Below are 26,237 nucleotides of genomic sequence, written 5' to 3'. Positions count from 1 at the left end.
TCCCTCTCTTTCTCTCTCTCTCTCTCTGTCATGAGCACACACATATATACACACATACACATACACACACATACACACACAAACGCACACACAGATGCACGCACAGATGCATGCACACACGTACAAACACACACACAAACACACACACAAATATACACACACACACACACACACACACGCGCGCGCACACACATGCACACACACACACCCTGGGACATAGATGGACTGCTTATCATGGAATGTTGTCTCTGGGCTCTAAGTCTCACATGTGCCTGACGGGGACTCACGGTAACCATCTTCAAACTTTTCATCACCTCATAAAGTTCACGTGAGTGTCACGTGGCAGCTGTCCTTTAAGTTCGCTTGTGATCAAGAGCCAAAGGAGTCAGGTACTTCACAGTTTCCCACACCCTGGGATTCAGTTCCTGTCCACACCGATCTCGTGTCGAGCAATCAAAGGTAACCCCACTGGAGACAGCCCCTCACAACAGGCCAGAAAAATGAAAGCAAAGTGTGTCCAAAGTCCTCTCCGACGGATGTCATGGCATCTTCAGCGAAATCTTACTGTGTCCTCCTCGACTGTCACTGCGTGGTCACCGTGGTGCCTCCTCACTGTGGTGCCTCAGGGCGTCTGGCATTTGTCTACGCTGTGGATCCTGGAGGCTGAGCCGGCACCCTCAGCCTGCAGAGTGAGCACTTTACAAGCTGAGCTGTCTCTCCAGCTCGGCTGAGGGTTTTCAAGTAAGCAAGGCTATAAATAAAGACTTTTTTTCTGGTCACATGAACACCGCAAGCTGGAGGATCCTAGCTACTCTACAACTGAGCATTGGCAGGGAATGACCAACGAGGTTCACAAGCCTGAGGCGGAGGTGGACGGAGGCAGAGGGGGACACACACAGAGTGTGGAGGGAGGGGCTGGCTTCCAGCAACCGTTTATTTTAGATGCCCAGTGGCAGACTGGGAATGGCTGGCTGCTCAGTGGTGAGTACCCGCCTAACATCTGTGAGACCCAGGAATCCACCTCCAACAATGCCTCAGAGAATGGGTAAGAGGAGCTACTCCCAGGGTCGCAGGAGGCTTGCCCTAGAGGTCTTGGAGAAGGGAAAAGGCAGCTGCCCTCCCTACCTGTCCTGGAAAGTGACTCTGAAGAACGTTGCACGCCTGTGGAGGGAGCAAGGTGTGTTCCTGAGAGCAGAAGGTGGGGCTTGGAAAAAGCTAGGGAAGATGCAAGACTGAGTGGCCGCACCAGCCCAGGGTGAGGGCAGCCTCCCCTCAGACACTGCCCAAAGGATTCACACCGAGCTGGGGAATCAGGCAGGATTCTACTGTTTGTTTAATGGGGTCTGCTTCTGGAAGGGAGTCCCATCAGCTCTATGCAAGGCGAATGGAAACAGTAAAATGAAGAATATTGAAATTCAGGGGTTTGTTAAAGACTATGAACTGATTTAACTCGGGGCAAAAAGAGCAACAGGATGCAAGGGGCCGTTCAGATCATTCAGGCCAAGGAGAATGATGCAAGAGTTAAGAATCATCCACAGCAAACAATTCTGACGCTTACGTCACTGCTAGAAACCAGCACATGGGCTTCAGGGTGTCCGTCCCTGGCGATTAAACTTCTCAGCAGTGGAGGAAATAAACAAGAAAACAACGAGCAAGCAGCCTATGTCGTTCACAGATAAATCAAACACCTAATGAGAATCTGGGATGGCAGGCCACCTGGATTCATCGGGGCTCACTGCTTGTAGGTATTTTCCACAGTTCTCTCTTCACAATAAGGGCGTGTGCTGAATGGCAATGTTCACACCGCCTGGGCTTCAGAGGACTAGAAGCAGCTCTTCATCTGGTCTTCAAACAATTCTCCTGTCGTAATATCTTTAAATATCTACACCCTGGTGTGGCTTTATGGCCGCTGAGAATGTTGAGGTAAAACAGGTTAACTGTTTGAAATCTTGTGGAAAAGGAATGTTCCGCTCCCGTCTTTAGAACCTGCCATTGTGTGGCTTCGTTGTAGTGAGCTTCAGGGTAAAAGGCTCCCACTGGCTACCATAGGACGTGCCTGCATACCATTGGCACGCAGTCAGAAACAACGCTTCGTAGACGAATGGTCCGTGTGTTCAATCCGCTGCTGGTACAGTGGTGAGCTTTGTCTGAAGTGCAAGCAAGAAGATCCAGTAACACTGAGAGCTGTGCCCACGTAGCAGAAGGACACACTGACTTGCCATGGTAATCCTTTTATATTGAATCCCCTCGGGATGCTGGTGTGCTCGGAGCTGAGCCCCTTGGAGGCTCCCACAGCTCCTGTGGCTACCTGAATAGCCAGCCGTTAAAGGCTGAAACACACCAACCAGGAAGGCCTTCACAAGTTCGGTGCCTGAAGCAACTTTAAGCCAGAGTTTGACAGTGAGAAGTCTGGCTTCCCTGGCCGGCATCCCAAGGGCTCTTCCTCACTAGGGTGTAGCGACCTTCCATAAGAGGAACTTATGCTGGGACACCACATTTCCAGAGTTAAGAATGTTCCCATTTTCTTTTGCCTGTCCGGGGCCCAGCATCTCTTACGTGTTCTTTGGGTGTCGCACTGCTGGTGAATGCTGTCAACTTAGCAGGATCTAGAAAGCACTGGGAAGCAAGCTTTCTGGGTGCCATGTCTGAGAGGGGTTTCTAGATTGGTTGAGGAGGGACAGCCTACCCTGATAACACTCCATGAGCTGGGGCTAGGCTGCCCTGAAAGTTAAAAGTGAGCTGAGTACCTGCCTTCATCTCCACTCCCCGATCTCTGCTGCAGGGCGACAGCTGCTCCACGTGGCTGCAGCGCTTTCCCACCAGGATAGACTGTTGTCATCCCCCAAACTGTGAGCCGAAACAAGCCCCTCCTCCATCAGGTCGTCAGTCCCAGGTACTGCGTCACAACACTAGGGAGCGTTACTAGCACAGTTTCCGAGTCTCCTGGATCTGTGCATTATCCAAGTGATGACAGGTTCTCTGCTGGCCTTCCACATGCTTGTCCATAAGAATTATCTCAAATCATATAAAGCTACGTCTTAGCTAAAGCCCCTACACACACACACACACACACACACACACACACACACACAAACATACAGAGGCACAGAGGCACAAGCATACATACACACCTGAAAATCCAGTTACAGACACACATATAAGTGCACACACACACTCACATAAACACATCTATATACACATATACACACACGCACATAAACATATGTATATATACATGTAAACAAAACCACATGAACATGCATGTATACACACATGCAAACACACTCACATGAACATATATGTATATACACATGTAAACACACTCACATGAACATGCAGGTACACATACATGTAAACACACTCACATGAACATATATGTATATACACATGTAAACACACATGAATATGCAGGTACACATACATGTAAACACACATGAACACGTATGTATACACATGTAAACACATACATGTAAACACACATGAACATATATGTATACACACATGTAAGCACATGAACATACATGTATACACACATGTAAACACACTCACATGAACATACTTATATACACACATGTAGACACTCACATGAACATACTCACATAAACACACATGTATACAACACACATGTAAACCTGTGTTTGAAAAGAAAGCCACCCGAGAAGGGCTCGAGAGATGGCTCAAGCAGTTAAGAGTACTTGCTGCTCTTCTAGAAGACCTGGGTTCGATTTCCCACACCACACTGTTGTGGTTGTCTTGTTAACTACAGTTATAGGGGATCAGAAGGTGTCCTTTCCTGTGGACTGCCCATGGGCAGCTGATGACGTGATCCTTGAGGGAGGATCTTCTACGGGAGCACTCTGGCTTTCTGGGAGGTGGGTACTTGCAAGAGCAATCTCAGCAAGGAGCAGTGTGTCCTTCCTGCCCCTGCTGCTCCACCGCCAGCTTCCGGTCTATACTCCCCACTGGTAACAAGATTAAATTTCAAAGAAGAAATACTAGCAAGTAAGCAAAGAGATGTGAAGGATTTAAGTACCAAGGTGAAAATCATGTCTGTGAAGTCAAAAACTCTTCCTGAAGGATAAGAAGTTCAGCCTCTCGGGCCCCTTGCTTCTATGTAATATGCAGGCTGCTCTCAGTTCGGGGCTGTGGCAAAACACCTACCTGATGTGTCTTCGTCCAGCAACCTAACCATCTGAATACTATGAAGTCAACAAAACTGTCTTAATTACATGCTTCTCTAAAAAATAATTATGTATTTCCATGTATATGAGTGCACTGTCGCTGTCTTCAGACACACCGAAGAGGGCATCGGATCCCATTACAGATGGTTGTGAGCCACCATGTGAACTGCTGTTTTCAGCCCTGCTGGAACCTTCATATCATATGAGAGGTCATCATGGCTTACCTGTTGCACCTGGTCTGGTCACCTGGTCTCCCACCCGGCCAACAACTATTCCTGTGCCTGGGAACTCCTTGCCACCTGCAGCCCTGTTCTTCCCCAGTCCCTCAGGAAAAGGACAGTGCTCCCTCGCCGTAGCCTCACTCAGCAGATCACACTGCTTGCTAGAACGTGAGGGCGGATACACGGCACAGCATAGCAGGGAGTGACACTGAACTTCATGACCTGAGGTATCAGAAAACCGGGTCATCCAGAAAGCCCCACAATGTAGCAATGGGTACTTCATGTATATAAAGGAGGAGGGAGGAGCTGTCTACCTCATGGAAAGTGATTATTTTTAAGTTGTCATTGTATGGCCTTCTCTTTCTTTACCAAGTCACCTGAGTCAAGGAGAAAGCTGAGCAGGGGAGAGTCTGGCTAACTATGGTGACTGACTGCACCCCTAAGTCTAAAGACAACTTTGCCTAGGTTTCAAGTTCAACAAAACCAAACTGGAAAGGGCCACTTTGGGCTTCCTTAATATCATCTTCCCAAAAGAATGACTCATTGAGTAAATAATAATATCCTGGTTAAATTTAGGGACGACATAGGATCCCAGTTTACTGTGGGGACAGCCTGGTACAGCCCTATGCCTGGGCTGACAGTGAGAGTCATCTCTCCCTCAGAATACAGACACAGTAAAGGGGAGCAGTACGGCCACTGCCTTTACTAGGCTGGGTCAAAGTGAATGCCAGAGAATCTCAGACTCTGGCAAAGCAGTCTGACCCGTCCACCCAAGAAAACCCTGGCAGTCACACTCCCAGGGGGACATTTTAACCCTGTCTCGTGAAGGCCCCCGGTCACTTAACTCTGAAGGTCCCCCTCTCCCTCATCTGTCAGGACAGTCTGTAAGACACAGACGTGAGCAGCCAAAAGAGGTGTGGGGAAAGTAGCCATCTATTTGCAAGTAGATGTCTGTTAAAAGGGAGAGAGACAATGAGCCCCCAGATGCACCACTACACTCAAAAGGTGTTTATGAATGGCTGCCCACGCAACCGCAGTGTGGGTCGCATCTCGCATCTCAGCACAGACAGGACGAAAGCTAACTTTTGTTACAGGACTGGCAGAAAATGGATTTTAGGGAAGCATCTGTTTTGCTTTCTCCAGAGAATGAGAAAACCAGTGGATGACTATCAGTGGGCTAACCGTACAGGCGGAGAGGTAAACACCATCTTTAATCGTGATGGTCCAATGAGAGCAAAAGCAGAAACCACCAGGACGGAGGGCAGCTTGCCGCGGCAGAACTCACAGTTCACAGGGCACACACTGGCCAGGGGGCTGGGGGTGGGGTGGGGTGGGTGGAAGATGTGGGAGAGCAGTGGGTCACGAGACAACAAAGGGGAAGGGCTGATGGGCCAAGGAACCAGCGAGAACGCCGCAAATGGAAGGTTTCTAGCTAAGCGTGAAGCTTGCACGCCAGGCTTAGTAAAAACAAAGCATTTGTCTGCTGAGATCCTAGTGGGCATCATGCTTCCTAATACTCTCTAATACATGCTTCCCTACTCGGGGAAAAAAGTCAACATTACAAATAAAAACTTAGAAATGGACTCCGTTCCTGTCACTGTCCCATTTCTGAGAGTACAACAGCACATGGCTACCGCGGACGTGCCCACAGACTGGCCTGGTCCAGAAGCCGAGAGCTGAGATCTCATCTTAATGCTGCCTCTCCTTGTTCTGCTCAGAATGGCTTTCTAAGTGTCGACCAAACAACAGGAAAGGCGGGGACGGGACTGGTAACGAGCATATGGCTAAATCCTGTGTCCCTCAAATGTCCGGCATCACCAGGGTCACAGGTGCCTATGACCACCCCTGCCTTTCCTTTTGAGACAGGTGCTGGGGACCCAAACACAGGTGCTCCCTCATGTGAGTCCTGGAGGCACGTCGCTGTCTGAGTTATCTGCCTGTCTATCCGCCCACCTCACTATGGTAGCTGAAACCCTTAATCGCCTTGCTCTAAGTGGGAACAGCACTGGGTGTCTGGGGGTGCTGAGCACTACCCTTCCTTCACTGAAGCCATCAGCCTTGGGTCCTCTGCAATCAAGGTGGCTGGGCTGAGAACCAGGGATCTTCAGAGGCAAAGTACGGATAGGAGCCGACTCAGTGGTGGGCTGTGGCACACAGCAGAGCAGATGGTGCTGAGGGGTCTCTGCAGCTAGGATGTAGGTGCCACCTCCACACAAGGATGCTGTGCTGTGCGGCCTTCACGGTTTCCTTTGGAGAGTCTGTAAATTCAACCTCTAAACCCAACGTGCATACAGACCCGGGCTGTGCAGGCACACGGGAGCCTGATCTGGGTACTCAGAGATCCTGCTATACTTTTCTCCCCTGGACACTAAGATAACAGGGAAAGTTAGAGGGAGGAACTTCGTGTCTCCAGTCCTGGGGCAGTGGTGTAGGAAATGTGTCCAGTTACTCACCCTGCTGACTTCCTTAGGAGATGGTTCATCTGGGGGTAGAGAAGCAAAGAGAGAAAGAGTTAGCATCTGGAATGGGCACCGAGACATAGCACATGCGTTCGCTCTTGACATACTTCTTAGGAGGTCTGAGGGTCTTGGTTTTTCAAGACTGGAAAGGTTAAACATAAAACGTCGAGAGAATAAATTTGGGAAGACTAAATACCACAAACAACCCTTTGTGCGTATTACATTTTATTAAGATTATAAAGTAGATACTTGGTTACACACAAGCACAGTCAACTCTACGGACTCTAATGGGTTACAAAGAGGCAGAAGGAGAAAGGCCACACAGCGCTGCCCTGTACCACCCCACCCCAACCCCTCCCCCTTAGTGCATGTGCTCTGAGGAGAGGTCCCAGCAGTCATGCAAGGGCTTGGCCACTTCCTACAAAGGCTAGTGCAAGCAGCACACACCCCTGTGGCCAACATTTATTGCTGAAGTGATAGTGACAGCTATTAGCTAGTCTCAGTGAGACCCCAAGGGACCAGCCACTGGTGCTGGCTATAGATAAGACAATGCCAGTATAATATCCACAGTGTAGGACATGGGACCTAGAGGGGCTTGTCAGCTGTGGCAACTCTGCCCACCTCTCCAGATCCAGCAGGGCGGGCCTGTAGATTCAATGCTGTATCTCTGGCATGTTGTTTCAACGTTGCATCCTTTCTCTAAATAAACTACATCTTTGCAAGCATTTCTATTTTGGGTCCTGCATCATCTTCAGCCATCAAAGTCTGTCGGCCTGTATAGTACACCTGCACCACATTAAGTTTGATACGTGCTTTCCTTTACAGCCTAAGCTGGCCTCCAACTTACAACCCTCCTGCCCCAGTCTGTGTCTGTACAGCAGGCCCAGCCAAAAACAGCCCCTATGCAAGCTGCCAAGTTCAGATGGGTCTGAGTTTCCCTTTTCTTTCGGTGCCTCCCATCAGCACATCCCTAGTTCCCAGTGTGTCCTGACATCCGTTTCCGCTATGAGACCAAGTCTAGCCCAGAGCACACCGGCTCTCAGCAATTAGGTTTCAACTCTGGGTATGGGCGCTGACTGAGGAAGGGCGTCAGTATTGCCTCAAGGCTCCTCTAAGACTGAAGAATGTACCCGGACTCAGGCACTTTTAACCTTCTTTATTGAAGCAGCATCATGGAAATTTTCACTTACTCTTCACCTCCCATTTTATTTTTTCCTAAACCTGCCTGAAAATGGAACTATTTAACCATCCTTAGTTTATTAGTGGGCTCTAAAGCTACAGAGGCTTGGGTGTGGGTAATAAAAAATTTGTGTCTAAGCAACTCATTAGGCAGGTCCTGAAGAGGCAGACTGGCTGGTATGGTGTATGTGCCTACGGAAGCTGAGGCAGGAGGATTGTAAGTGTGAGGCCAGCTTATGCTGTGCAGTAAAAGCATGTATCGAATTTAGTTAATGAATTAAAAACACAATCATTTCTACGGGCATCCAAAGTGGAGTGGCTGTGTGGTGGGGTTGGGTGTCCTGATGGAAGAGAGCCAAATCCAGGGGCTCTGCCCGCTCTCCCTCCACCACTGCAGAGAAGAACAGTTTCAGAGTCCCTCACCTGTTAGAAAGGTTTTCCTGATTCTTCTCGCTGACCTGGCCTGGCACTCCTATCCTAGTCCAAGCAATGGCAGATTAGCATCTGACTGCTCAGACCAGTGCGTGCATAACAGACGCAGCCTGCAGAGAGCTATAGAACCAGCTACCCTCGGCTCTGTGGGCAATTCAAGGCATTTGAAAGAAAACCTTTGCCTGTAGATGATTCCTGGATTTTCACCTTGGAACTAATTTGGAAATATTATATCACAGCAGAGGACCCAGGTCTTCAGGCAGGAGAGGGCCTCTTCCGTCAGTGCATGCCTATTCAACATCTAGACGCTGATCATCGGGTACGTGCGCACCACTGGTATAGACCAGCCTGGAAACCAGCAGTGTCGGAACAAATAGGCTTGCTGAATACAAGTGTGTTTTTACAGAAGGGAAAACTACGTCCATCCAAGCTCCGTCTTAATGATCTTTAAAAGCCTTAGGCCTTAGCAAGATCAGGGCATGGAAGAAAGAGAATCCCCTCAGGGGTTCCTAGTACTTAATGGTGTCCCTTTCACAGTAAATATCCCCTTTAAATATTTGATGTCTTAATAAATGTGTGGGTATTTGTGTTTTGTGATCACTCTCAATGTGTCCCTGATGAGAGCGAGAAGGGATTGTAGTAATGGAACCACATTTGTAGCAGCCAACTAAAGAAATCCGGACCTCAGCAGGCAGGTACTGGAGTGCCCCAGTGGCCTTCTGTCCCAGGCTCACTCTGATCTTACCAAAAGGACCCAGGAGTACAGCGAACAACCCCGCAGTGACGCCAAGTGGGGTTACACGAAGCTAAACTGTTCTGCCGGCAAACAAAACCAGCGGAGGGAAGAGACACCAGCAGAGAGGGAAATGGGTCACATCAGACAAGGGGCTGATATTAAGGATATATAAGGAACCGTAGAAATTGGGCCTGTGGGGATGGCTCAGTGGGGGGATGTGTTTGTTGTGCAAACATGGGGAGCTGAGCTTGGATTCCCCGCTACTCAGTTAAAAAGCTAGTAAAGGCAGCACGTGTTTACAACCCCGGCGCTGGGGTCCAGAGATAGGTAACTGGTGTAGCTGCCAGAAATCAGCATGGAGGGTCTTCAAGAAGCTACGACTTGAAGTGGGGGGGGGGGTGTTGGATGACCTCATTGCTGGCTCTCTAGGGCAGACCCAGGGTGCAAAGTCAACACTACCCAGAGGCTTGCACAGCCTCTCGCACTGCTGCAGTTTAAACAATGCTCAGGAGCTGAACCAGCCTGGATGGTCACCAGCCAGTGGACGGTAAGGAAGATGTGGGACAGAGAAAGGGGTTCTATTAACTGCAATGGGAGTCACACTCTGTGTAGGAAAGGGGGGCCCGCTGTTAAGCAAAATAGACCAGACTCAGAATTACTACACATTTTCTTTCAGATGTAGAATCTAGATTTAAAACTTTCCCTACCCCCCTCTTTCTGTGTATGTATGTATGCATGTATGGCTACGAGTCTGCTTGTCTGTGCCCATAAGTGTGTGTGTGTGTGTGTGTGTGTGTGTGTGTGTGTGTGTGTGTGTGTGTGTAAAGCAAGTCACATTAATCTGGAACTTTCTCATATTAGGGAAGCGTAGCAAGCAGACACCGCTGCTTGACCACACCTGCCTCGAGTTGTATTTTGCTGGGTCTCCCAATAACAAACAATATTAAGCAACCTTTCTTAGTCATCCAAACACTTGTCTCTTTGGGTACAATGAATATTTAATATAGCGCCTTTTTGGAAACTCAGTGAATGTCTCGAGAGGTGTACGTAGTAGCCAGACACAGCGCTGCACTGCTGACTGTGCCAGAAGACCGCATGGAGTCAGCAAAAAAAAGCCAGCGCCGCTGTCTTTCCAGGGACAGACTCACTCGTGAAATCGAAATCCTGAGCAGAAAGAGCGGTGCTGGAGGTGTTTAATGCCTACTCTCAAATCACACTTTGAAGAGACAGTAACAAAATCCAGTGTGACGAAAGCATAAGGCAGGCAGGCACCGGAATGGAGAGCAGAGCCAGACGTGAGCGCTTAATGCCACACCCTCCAAAAACATGAGAAAGGTGGGTATCTATGTGCAGAAGAAGCAGACGAGGTCCACACCTCTCACATTGCACACGAATCTATTCAAAATGGGGAAAGGACCTTAATGTAAACTGAGTTCAGGGGCTGAAACTCTGTCAGCTGAGCCACAAAAGCTTCCTTGGCTCACCAGAGTTTCTGCCTAATTACATCTGTCATCGGTGGGTCCATTTGTCAGATTCCAAGCTCTCGTGACCCAGTGAGAAGGTTCAACAGGTAAGGTCTGCAACTTGAACCAACAGCTACATCTTAGAGATGCATCCAATTATTTAATGGTCTTTGGGGTCCATCACTGTGTGGTACCAATGGGTATAGAAGTAAATGATACCCCATTAACATGCACAGCTAATATATACATTAATTAACAAGCTGGGTAAAACAAAGGACAGTCCTTCTCAGACTGACGTTGATGAACCTCAGGAGTGGTACTGTCTTAAGGATCTGAGAAACAAGGTGAGACCATGTCGCAAAATGCAAGGGGTCCCCGAAGTTCCTGAAGGATGATGCTGGAGGTTACGTCAGCCGCAGAGCCACCTCCTCAGCCTGATTATTTGTGCCTTAATCTATGACGTCTAATTTTGGTTCAACTATGTGAAAAGCTGCTGGGAGGATTCTGTTGTTTGGTGGTGCGCCAGAACCTGTCCTTGCCTGAAAACTTAAGCATCAAACCACAAGTCACGGGCTACAGTTTCCATTTTGCCTGCTTAAGGTATGTGACAGTCACAAAGCAGCAGGCTGTGGGCTGGAGAGGGAGTTGGAGGAGGTGTTGGAGGAAGGAAAGAGAAGGAAGAATGGTTGTCTCTATAATTTAATTTGTTGCTGAGAACTCTGCCATTTCCCAAACCCAAGTACATCTACCAGCACTTGCAGAATGAGGGTACAAAGCCACCATACTTGCAGCCACACCCACACCCAAAGGCCCTGACATGTGCCAGCCTGATGCTCACTGTGAAAATTCAGCCACTGTCATTCATGGGCAAGGTTGGGCTTCAGGATTCCTGGGAGTCTGGACACTGGAGAACTACTCTTGGCTAAGCCCTTCCTGCCCCAATCCACTGTACTTCTGCGTTTATTTCCTTCCTAATCTCCTTCATCCCGCAGATGTCAGTTCCCTGGCAACGCCCCCTGCACCTGCTTCCACGCCGGCTTGGGCTTCCAAGGGACCAGTCAGAAACAGGAAGACGGAGCTGGGGCCTGGCGGGATACAGTACAGCTCCAGTGTGCAACGAATTCTCCGTGTCCTGATTCCAGGAAAGGCACAGCCAAGGTGCTGAGCTGAGTTACATCCATGCCAAACCTCAGGAGACCCAGCCACCCACCTGTGCATCATGTCCCAGTGCTTCCTGTCCTAACCAGTCTCCTTTAAACACCTCCTCTTCTTGCCCACCACTTGGAGGAACCCTAACCCTGCTCAAGTTCAACTGCCTGCTGAGACTGGCTGCTGACCCTAGAGGGAAGGCCCCAGTCAGGAAGGAAGATGTGCCCTTGTTCCTCACAGGGCAGTGATGCTGCCTGCACATCCTGCTGTAGATGCAGAGGAGGAAATGGCTCAGGTGGATGCTGCACCTCACTCTCTGCTTGGGCCCTTCCCTCAGTCTCACAGGGATAGAAAAGCTGGGGCTTCTCTGTGCTAGCCTCTGTGTCAGTGTAGGAAGCTAAATGCATCTTCTCTTTCTGTGTCCATTCCCTCCCCTCCCCCCGTCCCTACCCTATTTCCCCATGCCTACTCTACCACTGTGCCCATCTCATCCCCTCCTCACTGTACTCATCTCATCCCCTCCCCCCATGTCCATCTCATCCTCTCCCTCCTATACTAACCCCATCACTTATGCCCATCCCATTACCTCCCTGCTTGTATACAACCTTAAATCATCCAGCCACAAACAGAATTAGTATCAGTGGAGACAAAGGTGGTGTTTTCAAATTAGACATTCACTCCTTCAATCTCGGTTTCTTAAATGGGCGTGTCGTCATGTCAAACACTAGGTTAGATGCAGAAGGCTAAGGAAATGGATGGTAGGCTGTGCCACCAAGCAGTTCCTGAGAACTGGCAACTTGGGAAACATCACAGGAACCGTGTATGCCTGTGTATGAGAAACTGTAGGAGCAGAACCATGGAACACGTGGTGTTTACAGCTGGACATTTTACAATAAGTCCCTTAGTTCAAACCCATGTCAGGCAAAAACACAAGCTTCCTCAACAAGTGGATGGGCCAGTAGCCTCCCATCCAAAGGAAGTACTCCTTCTAGGAAGTCATTAAAGTAGCATTAATGTTATTCGTGTGTGTGTGTGTGTGTGTGTGTGTGTGTAGTGTATAGTGTGCAGGCCCAGAATGAAATGTCAAGGGTCTTCCTTTACCATTCCACAATGTATTTTTAAATTATTATTATTAGTAATATATTACTGTGTGTGCTGCATATCTGGAAATTCAGGCACGCACACGGCATGGTAGGAACGTGGAAGTTTGAGGACAGCTTTAGATGGTGGTGATCCCCTTTCACTATAGGTTGCAAAGATGTGAGACTCAGATCGACAGGCGTGCATGTGCTCTCCAAGCACTTTTACCTGGGGAGCCATCTTGTTAGTTTTGACTTCAAAACACTGGAAATGACTCAACTGTGCTTTAGCTGAGGCTTGACAATGACAAGAGGCTATACCCAGAGATAACTCAGCATCACATCATACCACACACACACACGCACACACACACACACACACACACACACACACAAACACACACACCAGAGCTGAGGAGGATCTCACTCACAGCTGAGGTTCTAAGAGACTCAAGACTGATCGGAAGTGCTTAAACATTACTTGATATATACAGAACTTGGGGGGGGGACCCCCAAACCATAGCAATAGAGAACCACTTGGTTAGTGCAGAATTAGATGTGCAGTGGTGTGGCTGGGAGGGGAGATAGCAGTGTCACGGGTGTGCTGTGTCCTGAATCTGGTGGTAACCCGAACCTAGGTGTGTTAAAACCCACAGCACTGTGCACCAGGAAAAGAAATCACCAGCCCTGAATCGGTCTATAAGGAGATTCCATTGCCTTGTCAGAGATGTGGGAGCAGGCTTGGAAGGCTGCTGAGGTATAAGGGTTAGGGGGCCGAGCTCCCCCTTCAACTGTCTGGCTCAAAGTCTGCACAAAGTGTTACTTGAGACTACACTGTCATGAGAGCATGAGAGTCTGCTGGAAACAGGGAAGAACTTCCTGTCCCCACAGCACGGCTTAACTCAGAGCCATGAACAGTCAGAGCAGAGCCAAGGGGGCATGGATGGAAGGGCGTGATGTAGACTGATGAGCTGTCGCAGGAGGAAAAGCCTTCACTGCACGGAAAAGGACATTGAACTCAAACATTAACAGGAAGAGGGTGGCAGCCTGTAGCTGGTTTCTCAGGCTGTCATAGAGCTATGACTTGTGAGTATCAAAGGATGCAGAACAGTTTTCACATTGAGAACGATGTCGCTTCAGAGCAAACTAGAAGAGCAGCCAGCATTCTGACACGTGGCGCATGAGATAGACTTCAGCTACAGTGAGGCATTCGGTGTGTGCTATGCAAAGTTCAGACCCCTGGCCGCACCGTGCACATCAGGCCAGCAGACAGGCCCTGGAAGCTCACGCATCACCTATGGCTCTGCCTCAGACAGATGCCAGTAACTGTGTGGGGGAGGAAAGCCTGCTTTACCACACCAGAGGCATTTTTAAGTGGTCTTGCAAAAGGCAGAGAAACTTTTCAAAGGAATGAAAAAAAGAATCGAAATGAGGAAAACAATAGCGATCATTCAACAAAGATTTAAAAAAAACAAAACAAAACAAAAAACAACCCACAGTTTGAAATCAGAAAGGAGAAGAAATCACGACTTCCCATACCTCTGGAGTGACCACTCAGGTACACAAACAAATGGCAGGTTGCCTACCTCCTCTCAAGCAGTGGCTGAGAAAGCTCAGAGGAGCTGCAGAGGGAGGGGAAGTCGCTGTGGAGGAGGAAAGGGAAGCAGAGTAGGAAGATGGTTGTCCTCCGGCCTCCTTCAGGGCACCCAAGGTCGGACAGACCCCACCTGCTGCCTGCACCCCACAGCTCAGTTACAGAGAGCATGGGGCCTTTCTCAGAGCTCCAGCTAGCTCACTTAAGGACTGCCTGCCATGGCTTCCCATCACCTCATGTTTCCATGGGAAATATATATACTGGGAATAAGAGAGTTGGGGAAAAACTGACAGCGCCCTCAGTTGTTTGCATTTCAAAGCCCTGAAATGTTTTCTAGATATCCTAGGGTGCTCAGCCATACTCAAGGAGAAAACAATCTCAATGAGCCATTGGGGTGCCTTCCCAAAACACTCGCCTACTTCTGCACCCTGAGAGGCTCCGGGAGTCCTTGTTAGGGCATCAGATACTTGGGAAGAAGCTCAGAGACTTGTTTGCTTTTCCACTCGCATCTCCGCCTAAGCCACAGGGGCACTAAGCCATCCTTCATATTTACAGTCTGTTTGAAGAGACAACCACTGCATCTCCCGAGTTCCGTATCTGTGTGGGGGGTAGCTCTGCCAGGCTCCTCTCTCTGAAGAGCAGGTACACAGCCCTCTTCAGATAACTCCCTTGGGTTTCTTCCCGTGGGGGGCTCTGGGTAGAAGGCCTTGGTCCTCTGTGTAATGGCGAGAAGGAACGGACCTATGAAAGGCAGGAGCTGGCGGGGAGTCATTCAGGGAGACCTTGAAAAGAGATATGGCAGCCCAGCCTCTCGGGTGTCCCTTTTCAAAATGTCATCTCTACCCACAACAGGTCTGTCCTTCTGTAGCTGTGACAGCATCAAGCCAGTGCTACACCCTTTTATCTCCAAAACTGTAAGCTAAATGAGCCCCCCTTTCTTTGCTCACTGGGCCTGCTTCGAATAATAAAACAGAAGGCTAACAACCAGTTCCAAGTGCAGCAAATTATCAGCAAATTCTCAGATTCTCCCACTGTCCATGTGATCTAAACACGTTTAACTCCCATGGTAGAGCAGAAGCAGCTCTCTGTCCTCTGCCTTCCGAAGAATCCTAGTCTTCCCAAACTGAGCTATTATACAGACACAGAAAGTGGGATTAAAGTAAGTGTTCTGCACACCTACTGAAATCCTACCGAAAGGTCCCACTTACTGTTCTGTTGCGGTGAAGAGCTGCCGTGGTCAAGGCAACTCTTATTTATAAAAGAAAGCATTTAATTGGGGGTTTGCCTGCAGGTTCCGAGGGTTAGCTCATTATGACTGTGATGATGATGAAAGCAGACAGGCATGGTGCTGCTGGGGAAGTAACTGAGGGCTTTACATCCTGATCCATGGCTGACATGGAGGGAGAGAGGGAGGGAAGATGGGGAGGGGAGAGGAGAGAGAGAGAGAGAGAGAGAGAGAGAGAGAGAGAGAGAGAGAGATAAAGGCAGATGAACAGAGACAGACGGATAGACAGGGACAGACAGACAGGTGGACAGGCAGACAGACAGCAGGCCTGGTGTAGACTTTTGAAACTTCAAAGCTGATTCCCAGTCATACACTTCCTCCAACAAAGACATTTCCACCCCAGGTAGGCCACACCTCCTAATCCTTCCCAAACAGTTCAGCAACTGTTCAGAGACTATGCAAACATTTGATCCTATGAGGGTCACGCTCCTTCAAACCACTGCAGATACCTTTGACTGTGTTCTCTGTGAAACTTTAGCCTAAAATTCATCTCAAATATCTGGAGCAACAGCCATTCTTTCATCAGGCTTTGTTTCTTCATGTTAATAATATCTATGGCCTTTGTCATGCTTGATTGCTTGGGAAGTGGTAGGCCAGCCACCTCTCCTGTCCTCTGCACTGTCACATGCCGTAATGCTCCTCCTTAGAGGTGAGTGTAGACCCTTTCTTGATACATGGCTTGTTCAAATTCTACCTTTTTTTAAAAAAGATTTACTTTTATTTTATTGTTGTGTGTAAGTACACTGCAGCTGTCTTCAGACACACCAAAAGAGGGCATTGGATCCCATTACAGATGGTTGGGAGCCACCCTGTGGTTGCTGGGAATTGAACTCAGGACCTCTGAAAAAGCAGTCAGTGCCCTTAACCACTGAGCCATCCCTCCAGCCCAAATTGTACTTTTCACCAAATGTTTTTAGCATTTTATACTTGGACTTTAAAACATGCTGAAGCCAAAACGAACTATACTTGAAAACACTGAAACCGCACTGTCTTTATAACAACCTGTGACCAAGTGCCATACCTTTACATTTAGGGGTGGTGATATAAATGCATGGAAAGCCATGCTTTTATTTCAAAGCAGATACATTAATTTGATCCTGGGACAAGTCCTCAGTTCCCACGGCCACTGCACCTGTGAAACAGGCCATGCGGAGTGATCTGGGAGGCAACAGATGGCTGGAACACTGAAACTTGATTGGCTCCTTCCGACTACAGACAATAGGACATGTTGACAGTTCACTCAAAAACAAACAAAACCCCTCACATTATCAAATCTTCAAAGGTTTTTTTTTTTTTTTTTTTTTTTTTTCGAGCTGGGGACCCGAACCCAAGGCCTTGAGCTTGCTAGGCAAGCGCTCTACCACTGAGCTAAATCTCCAATCTCTCTTCAAAGGTATTTAAGGACTTCGGTTAAGTAAGTGTCCTAGAAGGTCCAGCCTCGGCACTGCCTGCCCATCATTCCAGCCTCCTCCTGTGATGGTCCAAAAAGACTGTGTCTGCTTTGAAGTTTTCTCCTAACTACCCCTCCCATGCAGTTCAGACTTCATAAGGCCTTCTGGGGATGACATTTTATCTTCTTGGTAACCCTCCTTCCCAGGACAAGAGCTGATCACGCCAGAGGCAACAAGTTACCGCTGCCCTTTCCTCTCTGCCCTTCCGAAAGTTAATTCAACAGCTGGGATGGCTGATATGGAAACAAGGAAGAAAACCAAAAAAAACATGAAAAACTAATACAGAAAGGTTGACACCACATGACACCTCCAACCCAGACCACTGCAAACACAGGAAGACAAACTAACAAACAAACGTAGGGTTTCAAGCTGGAAATCTCAGAGGACAGCACATCAAAACTGCCACTTGCAGAGTAACCAAGAAGGATCTGCCACGCATGCGACTTATTTCAGCCCAGCAGTGATCAGGGCTGAATTGCTATGCTGGCCACCTTGCCTGACCGGTCCACTGCTTCCTGCCACACCACTGCTTCCTATATCTGTTCCAGGCTCTCAGAAATCGAGCCCAGAGGTCCCGGTCCCTGCTTTTGCCACTTCTCAAAGCTCCTCAGTCCGTGTCAGAGCTAGTTTTTGTCTTCCAGGTGCCCTGAACCCAGAAAACCTAAGAAGTCCTATAGAGCCCACACAAACAAGGGCACCAGGCACTGAGACAGTAGATCTAAATGAGATGTACACAGTTTCTAACCAGCTCCAGGGTGACATTCTCTGGTCCAGGAGTCTCTGATAACACCCTTTCCAGTGTTGTCTTCGCCACCAAAAGATGTCTGAGCCATGCCTCCATTCCTGTATTCTGACAGCCTCAAACATCTACCCTCAGGAAGTACAAGTTCCCTGTTGGCAGTAACACAAGAAACACTGTTCCTGTGGCACTGCAGAGCCAAGGACACAGGCAGGCAGCCATCCGCAACACAGAAGCCAGGTTTAACTGGCCGAAGGCCAGCACTGGATTTTCAATGTTTCGTTAAACCCTTCTATGCCAGACATTACGCTAGACCTTTCTAATATGCGTAATCAGCAATGCTGAAACAATGTTACTGTTTGTTCTGAGCGCTGGATGGTTTCTCTGCAACAATTGAGCTTCTAGAGAAGAGCGAGCGAGTTCCTTGTTCCCTTTTCTCTGGTTACACCCTCACAGTAGGTAATCAATAAAAACCAGTGAAGTGGTGACTGAATGATTAGCCAGAGAAGCATGTCACACTGGGCCACACACCACATACAATTAGCTATCACAGTTAGTGTTTCTGTCAACTTGCCACAAGCTAGAGTCATTTGGGAAGAGGCTTATCTCAACTGAGAGAATGTTTCCACCAGACTGACCTGTGAACAAGAAGAGTATGGGGCTTTTTTTATTATTATTATTTGATGGTTGATGTGAGAAAGCCCAGCCCCCTGTGGGTCGAGCCTTCCCTAGACAGGTGGTCCTGCAGAGTGTAAGAAAGCAGGCTGAGCAAGCAAGAGGGAGCAAGCAGGTAAGCAGCACTCATCTGTAGCTTTTACTTCTCCAGGCTCCTGCTCCGATACTGACCTGACATCCCTGTGTTCATAGGACAGGAGAGTTGTGACATGAACTAAACCCTTTCCTCCCAAGTTACTTTTTTGGTCATGATGTTTTGTTTGTTTGTTTTTTTGTTTTTTAACAATAGAAAACCTAGCCAAGATGCTTGCCTCTCAGGTGCACATTTCTACCATTAAACTTCCAGTAAAGTCTTAAGATGTAGACTTGAAAGCAATGAGAAATGGTTATACCACTATTCTTCATGGGTTTTTATGTTTAAAAAAAAAATCCCTCGTAGGGGATACAAAAGATTAAATGCTAAAAAGAATTACATTAACTAACACTTAAATAGCGTCTTTTTCTATATGTGCAACCATAAAAGAAAACCTGGATGAAAATTAGTCTTTTCTAGAATCTAATAGCTCATAAAGTTTTTTTTTTTTTTCATTTGAACCTCCCAGAGATAAGGCTTTTGCTCAGAAAATGCAATAGCTTTGAATGCTTTACTAAGATCTACCACCAACTATAGAAACAGCTTTGGAAATAAGTCTAGTCCATAGCAAAGGAATATGTTTGAATCAGTTTCCCAAGTTCTCTCAATATTATGATGATGAGACTTAATTCTTCACGTTATTAGACTCTCGACCTGAGGCCTGACTCAGAATCACAAGTCAAGCGGCACACTTAAAGACACACCATCAGGGTAACAGAGACACACAATTAACAGAACTAAGGCAATCTCTCAATTACTGTCAGGGCTGCCTCCTCGCTAGCCTCCAGTTGGTAGGCTCATGGTTATTTATATAACCACATCAAAGCACTCAATACACAATATCCATTGCCAAAAGCAAAGGAATGCATGGTTTCAAACTCTTATGTTGTTAATGTAATGTCAATGGCTGAGATTAAAAAAAAATCAGAGGCAATTTTTAAAAAAATCATTCTAATTTCAAAGAAAAGAAAAAAATTGTTCAAAATTATGTTCCATGAAAACCATCTCAGGCATGGCTTGTTTTCTTATTCACAATGTGTACATCGTTGGTTAGTGTCCTACAGCAGGCTACAACCTTGCCAATCTGTGTCTTCTGGCAAAGAAACGCACGCCTCATTAGTCTGCGGTGCCATTACACTAGACACCAGCATAGCAGCCATCTGTTTGATATTAACCAGTTTAAATATAGCTAAATCTGGAGCTCGGGTTATCGAATAGTAGGTTGGGGTGGCATGATTTAAATCTTTATTCTAGATGTGAAATGTCTAAGGATTTCATTGGATAATAATAAATCCCATCTCTAGAATCAATGTCAAAGGGGAAAAATAGGCAATAACTACGCTTTTGTATTAAAGTGAAGACGATGTAAATTTTTAAAATTTAAGGGAGCTATCGAAACAACACTTTCATTATTAACCACTCAAATATCCTAATACTTAAAAATAGTCTATTAAAAATAGCAATAAGGTAAAAATAGTAATTAAGCACTTTTTTTAAAACGGCAATGGTAGCATCTAGTCTAGAACGCACCACACAAAACTACAAGCGCAAACGACAGCAGTCTACCAATAATTTTTAAAGCATTTAGGCTGATTCACCACCCTCAGGTACTAAGTAAACTTCCTTCAAATATTAATGTGACATCAGAACTTAGGGCTTTATTAATACACAGCTTAAATATCATCGTAACCTCAAGGACACCAAGTGTGGTCACCCCGAGTACCGCTGCACCGCCCTTTCTAACAGTGCCCACACTGGTAACCAAAGGACATGAGACACCGCTGATAGTTCAGGAAATGTTCTGTCCTTCTTGCCTAAGACACAGAATAGTGTTAGCAGTATGGGATCGGGTCCCATCTTGGAGACTCTTGCAGAAAGTTTGGAGGACAGGGCCTTCACATAGCCTCACGCTTGTGCTGTGTGTGGACACAGGTGTTCAGTGCTAACTGTTATAGAAATCCCAAAGGGCACTGATCGGGGCTGTCATCCATAGCTCACATACAAATGAGTATGGTGTAATATTTGGTGGGATTAAGTGTGAAACACAATTCTTTCCAAAACTTGGTTTCTCCACAAATGCATCTACGGATGCATTGATGGAACAGTTGGAAACTCCTTAGAGGTTATGCTCTATTGGAAGAACTCTCTGCTGGCCTCCCATGTGACTGCAACAGCTTATAAAGAAAATAAATGCAAACCCCAGCTTCCAGCATCACTTTAAAACAGATCATTGGGAACTTGGAGCCAAGATCAGCTTCAGAACACAATGTTGAGTGCTGGGGGTTGGGGAGGGCGCTCAGGAGTGTGACTCCAGCGCCCATGAAAAATCTGAGTGGCTGCTTAGACCTACATTCCTCATGCTGGGGCAGATAGAGGCTGAAACTGTCTCAGAAAACAAGGTGGATGACTCATAGGGAGCAATACCAGAAGTTTACTGACCTCTGCGCTCATGTGAACACACGTGCAACGAACAACATACACACATGTATATACACTTAGCAGACTCATGCGTATACGCACATACAGAATATTTGAATACACACACGCAGATGCCACTCGGCTGTGTGTAAAATGTTACAGTGTGAACTGGAAACGGAAAGAAAGCAATATGACTGTATTGAAAACACTAAGAGCCCACGCTGCTCAAGCCCTAATCTGAACAGTCAAGTTGTCACCCCTATCCAGGAGCCCCTTTCTCTTTCCCTTCTCCCACCAGGCTGCCCTGGCTACAAACTGCAGGGACAGGCTAGGCTTACCATCGCATGGCCAAAGAGAAAACAGTGCGTCACAACTTTGCCCTGTTTGTTAGACCAGTGACCCTTTAACACGCTCTGGAGACAACAGCAGGCTCGGCAAGCTATTTCCTGCATAAGGGCACAAGCTGCCTTGAGGGACTGAAAGTATGCACGAGTTGGACTTTCTGATTCAGAGGCCTGGCTGTGGATTTTCAAATTAAGTGTAAAGTCGGTGCAAATATTACACATACACACATACAGAGAGTGGAGAAGAGGGAGGGAGAGGGGGAAAGGGAGAGCGGGGAAAGGAGAGGGGGAAGGGGGAGGGAGAAAGGGGGAGGGGGGAGGGGGAGGGGGAAAAACAGAGAGAAGCTGAGACACATCTGGTATCTGGCCTCACACAGTCAACATTTCTGGTGCAACTCACTCCCGTAGGAAGCTTTCAGATGAGCTTGGGAAAGATACACCCAGCACCAGTGTGACAAGTGACCACAGACTAACAAGAACCACTGGGCCAATTAACCATCCAGCTTCTTGCTTTTGCCTTCCCAAATGCGTCGATGAACTCTGTGCCTCTCTCTGGAACCATAGGGCAATAAACACTTCCCTCTGTACACTGGTGTTTTTTTTTGTTTTTGTTTTTTTTTTGTTTTTTTGTTTTTTGTTCATGGTGGGTTTTTTGCAGCAATAGAAAAGTAACTGATGCCATATGTGTGTGCGTGTCTTCATGTGCACAAGAGTGCAGGTGCCCTAGGCAGCCGGGGCTACCAGATAGATCCCCTGGAGCTGGAGCAGATGGTTATGAAAGCCCCCACTTGGGTGCTGAGGACCAAATTTGGTTCTGCAAGAGCAGCACTTGCTATTAACCACCCAGCTATCTCTCGAGCCCTTATAAAAAACGTTTAGTGTTCGCTTACATAGCAACACTAAAATTGATGTTAAAGATTATCCTTTGTAAGAACCAAACTTTACGTTCTATGCTGGCTAGTTTTGTGTATGCTTTGGCACAAGCTAGATTTACTTGGGAAGAGGAACCCTCAGTTGGGAAAATTCCTCGAGATCATGCTAAAAGCAGGACTTGATTCTTAGTCCTGGGTGCTACAAGAAAGGTTACTGAGCAACCTAGTAAGCAGCACGCCTCCATGGCCTCTGCATTAGTTTCTGCCTTCAGGTTCCTGTAAGAGTGCCTGCCCTGACTTCCCCCAGCTATAGAGGGTGTCCTGAGAGTTATAAGCTGAAATAAACTTTCTCCTTCCCAAGTTGCTTTATGGTCAAGATGTTTTCTCATAGCAATAGACACTCTGAGACGTGTTCTCTAAGAATCATGTTTTTGCATTACATTATCCATTATTGCATAGTGAATTGAAATATGCATCTTGTGTTTGTATGAGTGTATGTGTGTATGCATGTGTATACATGTGTGTGAGTGTATGTGTGACTGTGTACATGTGTGTATGTGTGTTAGTGTGCATGTATATGTATGTGAGTGCATTGTGAGTATGTTCACATATATGTGTGTATATATGTGTATGAGTGTATATGTGTGTATACATGTGTATGAGTGTGTGTGCATACATGTGTGCACATGTGTGTGACTGTGTACATGTGTGTATGTGTGTTAGTGTGCATGTATATGTATATGTGAGTGCATTGTGAGTGTGTTCACATATATGTATGTATATATGTGTATGAGTGTTTACGTGTGTATACATGTGTATGTGTGTGTGCATACATGTGATGTGTGCACATGTGTGTGAATGTGTACATGTGTGTGGGTGAGTATGTGTACATGTATATAAGCAGGCATGTTTGTTTATATGTAAGTGTGTACATGTGTGCATACATGTGTGAGTGTGCATATATGTATATATGTGAATGTGCATGTAAGGGTACATGTGTGTATACATGCGTATGAGTGTTTGTGTGTATGTACATGTATGTGTACATGTGTGCATTTGTGTAGGGACAAGTTTGGCATTGAGTATTTCTTCTCCCTCCTTGGATTTCTGAGGCAGCGTGTCTTACTAACTGTGGCACTTGCCTGATGGTCAGGCAAGTGGCCAGTGAGCTCTAGATGTCCAGTTGTCTTCACTGCCACACCCTCCCCTACATACTTGTGGCTATCACTCGGCCAGGTTCTTACATGGATGCTGCAGGTCTGGACTTCATGCGTGCTTGGCTTGAGCAAGGCTGAGCCATCTTCACGGCCCTCCATTAGCCGGGATGTGGCTTCAAAGCTCAGCTACACTTCTCAAGTGTCAAACATCTCAAACTGTGATGGACCGTGCTCGTGCTGGTCAGCCTCCACGGCTGACCTCCCACGATGGGGTTGTTTTGAGAAGAAAATGCTGACTGTCAATATAACATGTTCAGAAACTTTAAGACTTGCTGAGAGCAAGACAACAACCTATATTCCTACTACATTCTTAGGGCAAATATTTCTGTCTATCAGAGAGGTGAGACTGCTTATCGCACTTAGAAAACACCCCCCAGAACTACTATTCTGCTGTTAACATAAAAGTTTCTCAAGTAGAAATTAACTGTGTCTATGAAAACAAAATGAATAAAAATCAGAGGCAAATTTGGTCAGATAGCTAAATATATCCACTTAGAAACAAAAGAAAACTATGTCATAAAATTCAAAGAAAACATATTCATGCTTACTCAGCTTGAGGGGAAACATATTTGACCTCACGTATCTTTTGAGTCTATATTCCTAGTTTTGTGAATATAACAGTTTCTTAAATAATCTGTGTTTAAAAATAAATGCATTTTTTTAAAGCTGGAGATGCAGCTTCATTGCACAGTCCTCGCCTGGCATATACGAAGCCCTGTCTTCTATTATTTGAACTGCAAAGGTAACTAATTAATTGAAAAGGTAAGTATATTTCAGAGAATAAGAAAGGAACACAAAAAGGGAGCCTGAACCTGAACATTTTATTTTTGATTCTTTGCCAGTTTCACGCATCCTCATAATGGATTGTGGCCCTTCTCAGCCTCCTTCTATGGAAACTCTACTCCCAGCAAGCCTGTCTTTCCTGCGTGACCCACGGGTTGCCTGTCTGACCCCTGGGGGAGGTTCTTTACTGGAGCATAGGAGATTCATCAAGGAATCTAAGATATAAAATAGTTCTCCTTCAGTCTTTGTTGCCTCTCTACATGGCCAACAAAGACAACAAGGGCCATCCTTGTCTTCTGACTGGAGGCTGCGTGATGGTGAACAGTCTGGTGGCCTCTTTGACTATGAAGGAAGGAAGGGTCAAAGGTAAGCTGGATTCCTCCTGCAGTCTACACGGTGGTTTCAGACTGCCTTGTGTAAGACGTAGGGTGTGTAAGATGTATACACAAATTGCATTCTTTTCATCGGTACTAATTGTTGGCATGGTCTACATGCAGACAGTGTTCCCTTGGCCAACAAAGAAGTTGTCTGCGGTGTGCCGTGACCCCATTAGGTTAGAAGGGCCTGCTGAGGCCCTGTAGCTGCTGAAGCATACCCTGTACCTGTGTGGAACCCCAGCTTCCTTTCCTCCATCTCTCTTCCCAGCTGTCCACGTGAGCTCTTCACTCTTGACACAAATCCCTGCCACTGCCATCCGATGCCCTTGACTGAGGCGACAGTTACAGGGGGAACTGAGCCTTTTCTCTATAGTTCGATGCCTCAGATTTATAGTCCAATGCCTCACCCTTTAGTGACTCCAAGGTGACTTATGCGTTGTAAGTACTAAATAAATCCTCAACAACTGTTTGCCAGATCTTTCTATTTTAATCAAGGATGCTTTGCTTGTATTTATTTCTTTTTAACAATGTTATCTTTAAGAGAAAAGTGAAACTGATGAATAAAATGCCAACACAACTCTATTTCGTGTTTTGTTTTATAAAATGTGAATTGCTCTGGTAATGAGCTAGTAATGCTCGCCCCGCAATCGGCACTCACGAGCAGCGAGCGGCTTACCTTCTGCTTTGTTGTTTTTCCTCTTCAGCCACTTCTCCACGGTCTCCGCACTAACGCTTTCAGAAACAAACTCGTCTAATACCTGGGGATGGAGGGAAAGATAGGCCTTCACCTTTTCATCCGTCAAACCTGCAAGAGAACCGGAGAGAATGACATTCACCTATGCGGCACCTTCTGACAGGAAGTATGTAGCACCAGGACACGCCAGGCTAAGACTCGGCACCTTCCCTCTGCTGCAGAGAGCTGGCAGAGGCAGGGTTGCTTGCCGGGAACAGGGTTGCTGCTTGGCATTGAGGGCAAAGCTTTGGGAGCACACGGGTGACAGGCGAAGACTCTACAAGATGCCAGGAAACCCTAACCACTTATGTTCAAATGCTCGGATGGCCTTCTACATTAGCAGGGCGAAGCTGAGGGGTGTAAGGTCAGAACTCGGCAGTTTCAAGTGGTAGTTGGTAAGTCACACCAAAGAGCTGTCTCCAAATCACCAGTTCTGGGGGCATGCAAGTCAGGCCATGCCTGTCTGTCATACATTGTGCTTCATAAAGCATTTATTACATCAATTAAATCTGGCATTGCACCGAGGATGAGTGTCAAAGGATTGGATGACTGCGTTAGCCACCATCTTCACTGTTGTGGCCGCAAATCCTTCCCTTCCCACAGGCACCAAAGCTGGTGCTGTAACCCGTGTCAGTTCAGGGTGCTCTTGCCATTTCTCCATCGCTGTTAGACATGAACGGTCTCCCTGAAGTGTCCACCCCTTGAAAACCATTGGCT

The 26,237-nt window shown here is 47.0% G+C and overlaps 1 protein-coding gene across 4 annotated transcripts in view; it reads right to left on the bottom strand.

Annotated features, from left to right (window-relative positions):
- Pde10a (phosphodiesterase 10A) overlaps positions 1 to 26,237 on the bottom strand; it is a 228,422-nt gene that overhangs the window by 58,900 nt on the left and 143,285 nt on the right. For 3 of the 4 annotated variants that reach the window (XM_032894693.1, XM_032894694.1, XM_032894692.1), the window contains exons 2-3: positions 25,464 to 25,592; positions 6,856 to 6,884 (exon numbers count right to left, since the gene is read on the bottom strand). In XM_032894693.1, coding sequence (XP_032750584.1) covers positions 6,856 to 6,884; positions 25,464 to 25,592 — 158 coding nt within the window. Of the gene's footprint in view, positions 1 to 6,855; positions 6,885 to 25,463; positions 25,610 to 26,237 lie in introns of all 4 variants that reach the window. The other variant, XM_032894695.1, reaches the window with a different exon arrangement.

Source organism: Rattus rattus, chromosome 2, assembly GCF_011064425.1.
Source record: "Rattus rattus isolate New Zealand chromosome 2, Rrattus_CSIRO_v1, whole genome shotgun sequence".
In the NCBI taxonomy this organism is placed as follows: Eukaryota; Metazoa; Chordata; class Mammalia; order Rodentia; family Muridae; genus Rattus; species Rattus rattus.
Note: the sequence above shows the minus strand (reverse complement) of the source record. Positions and strands in the feature narration are given on the sequence as shown.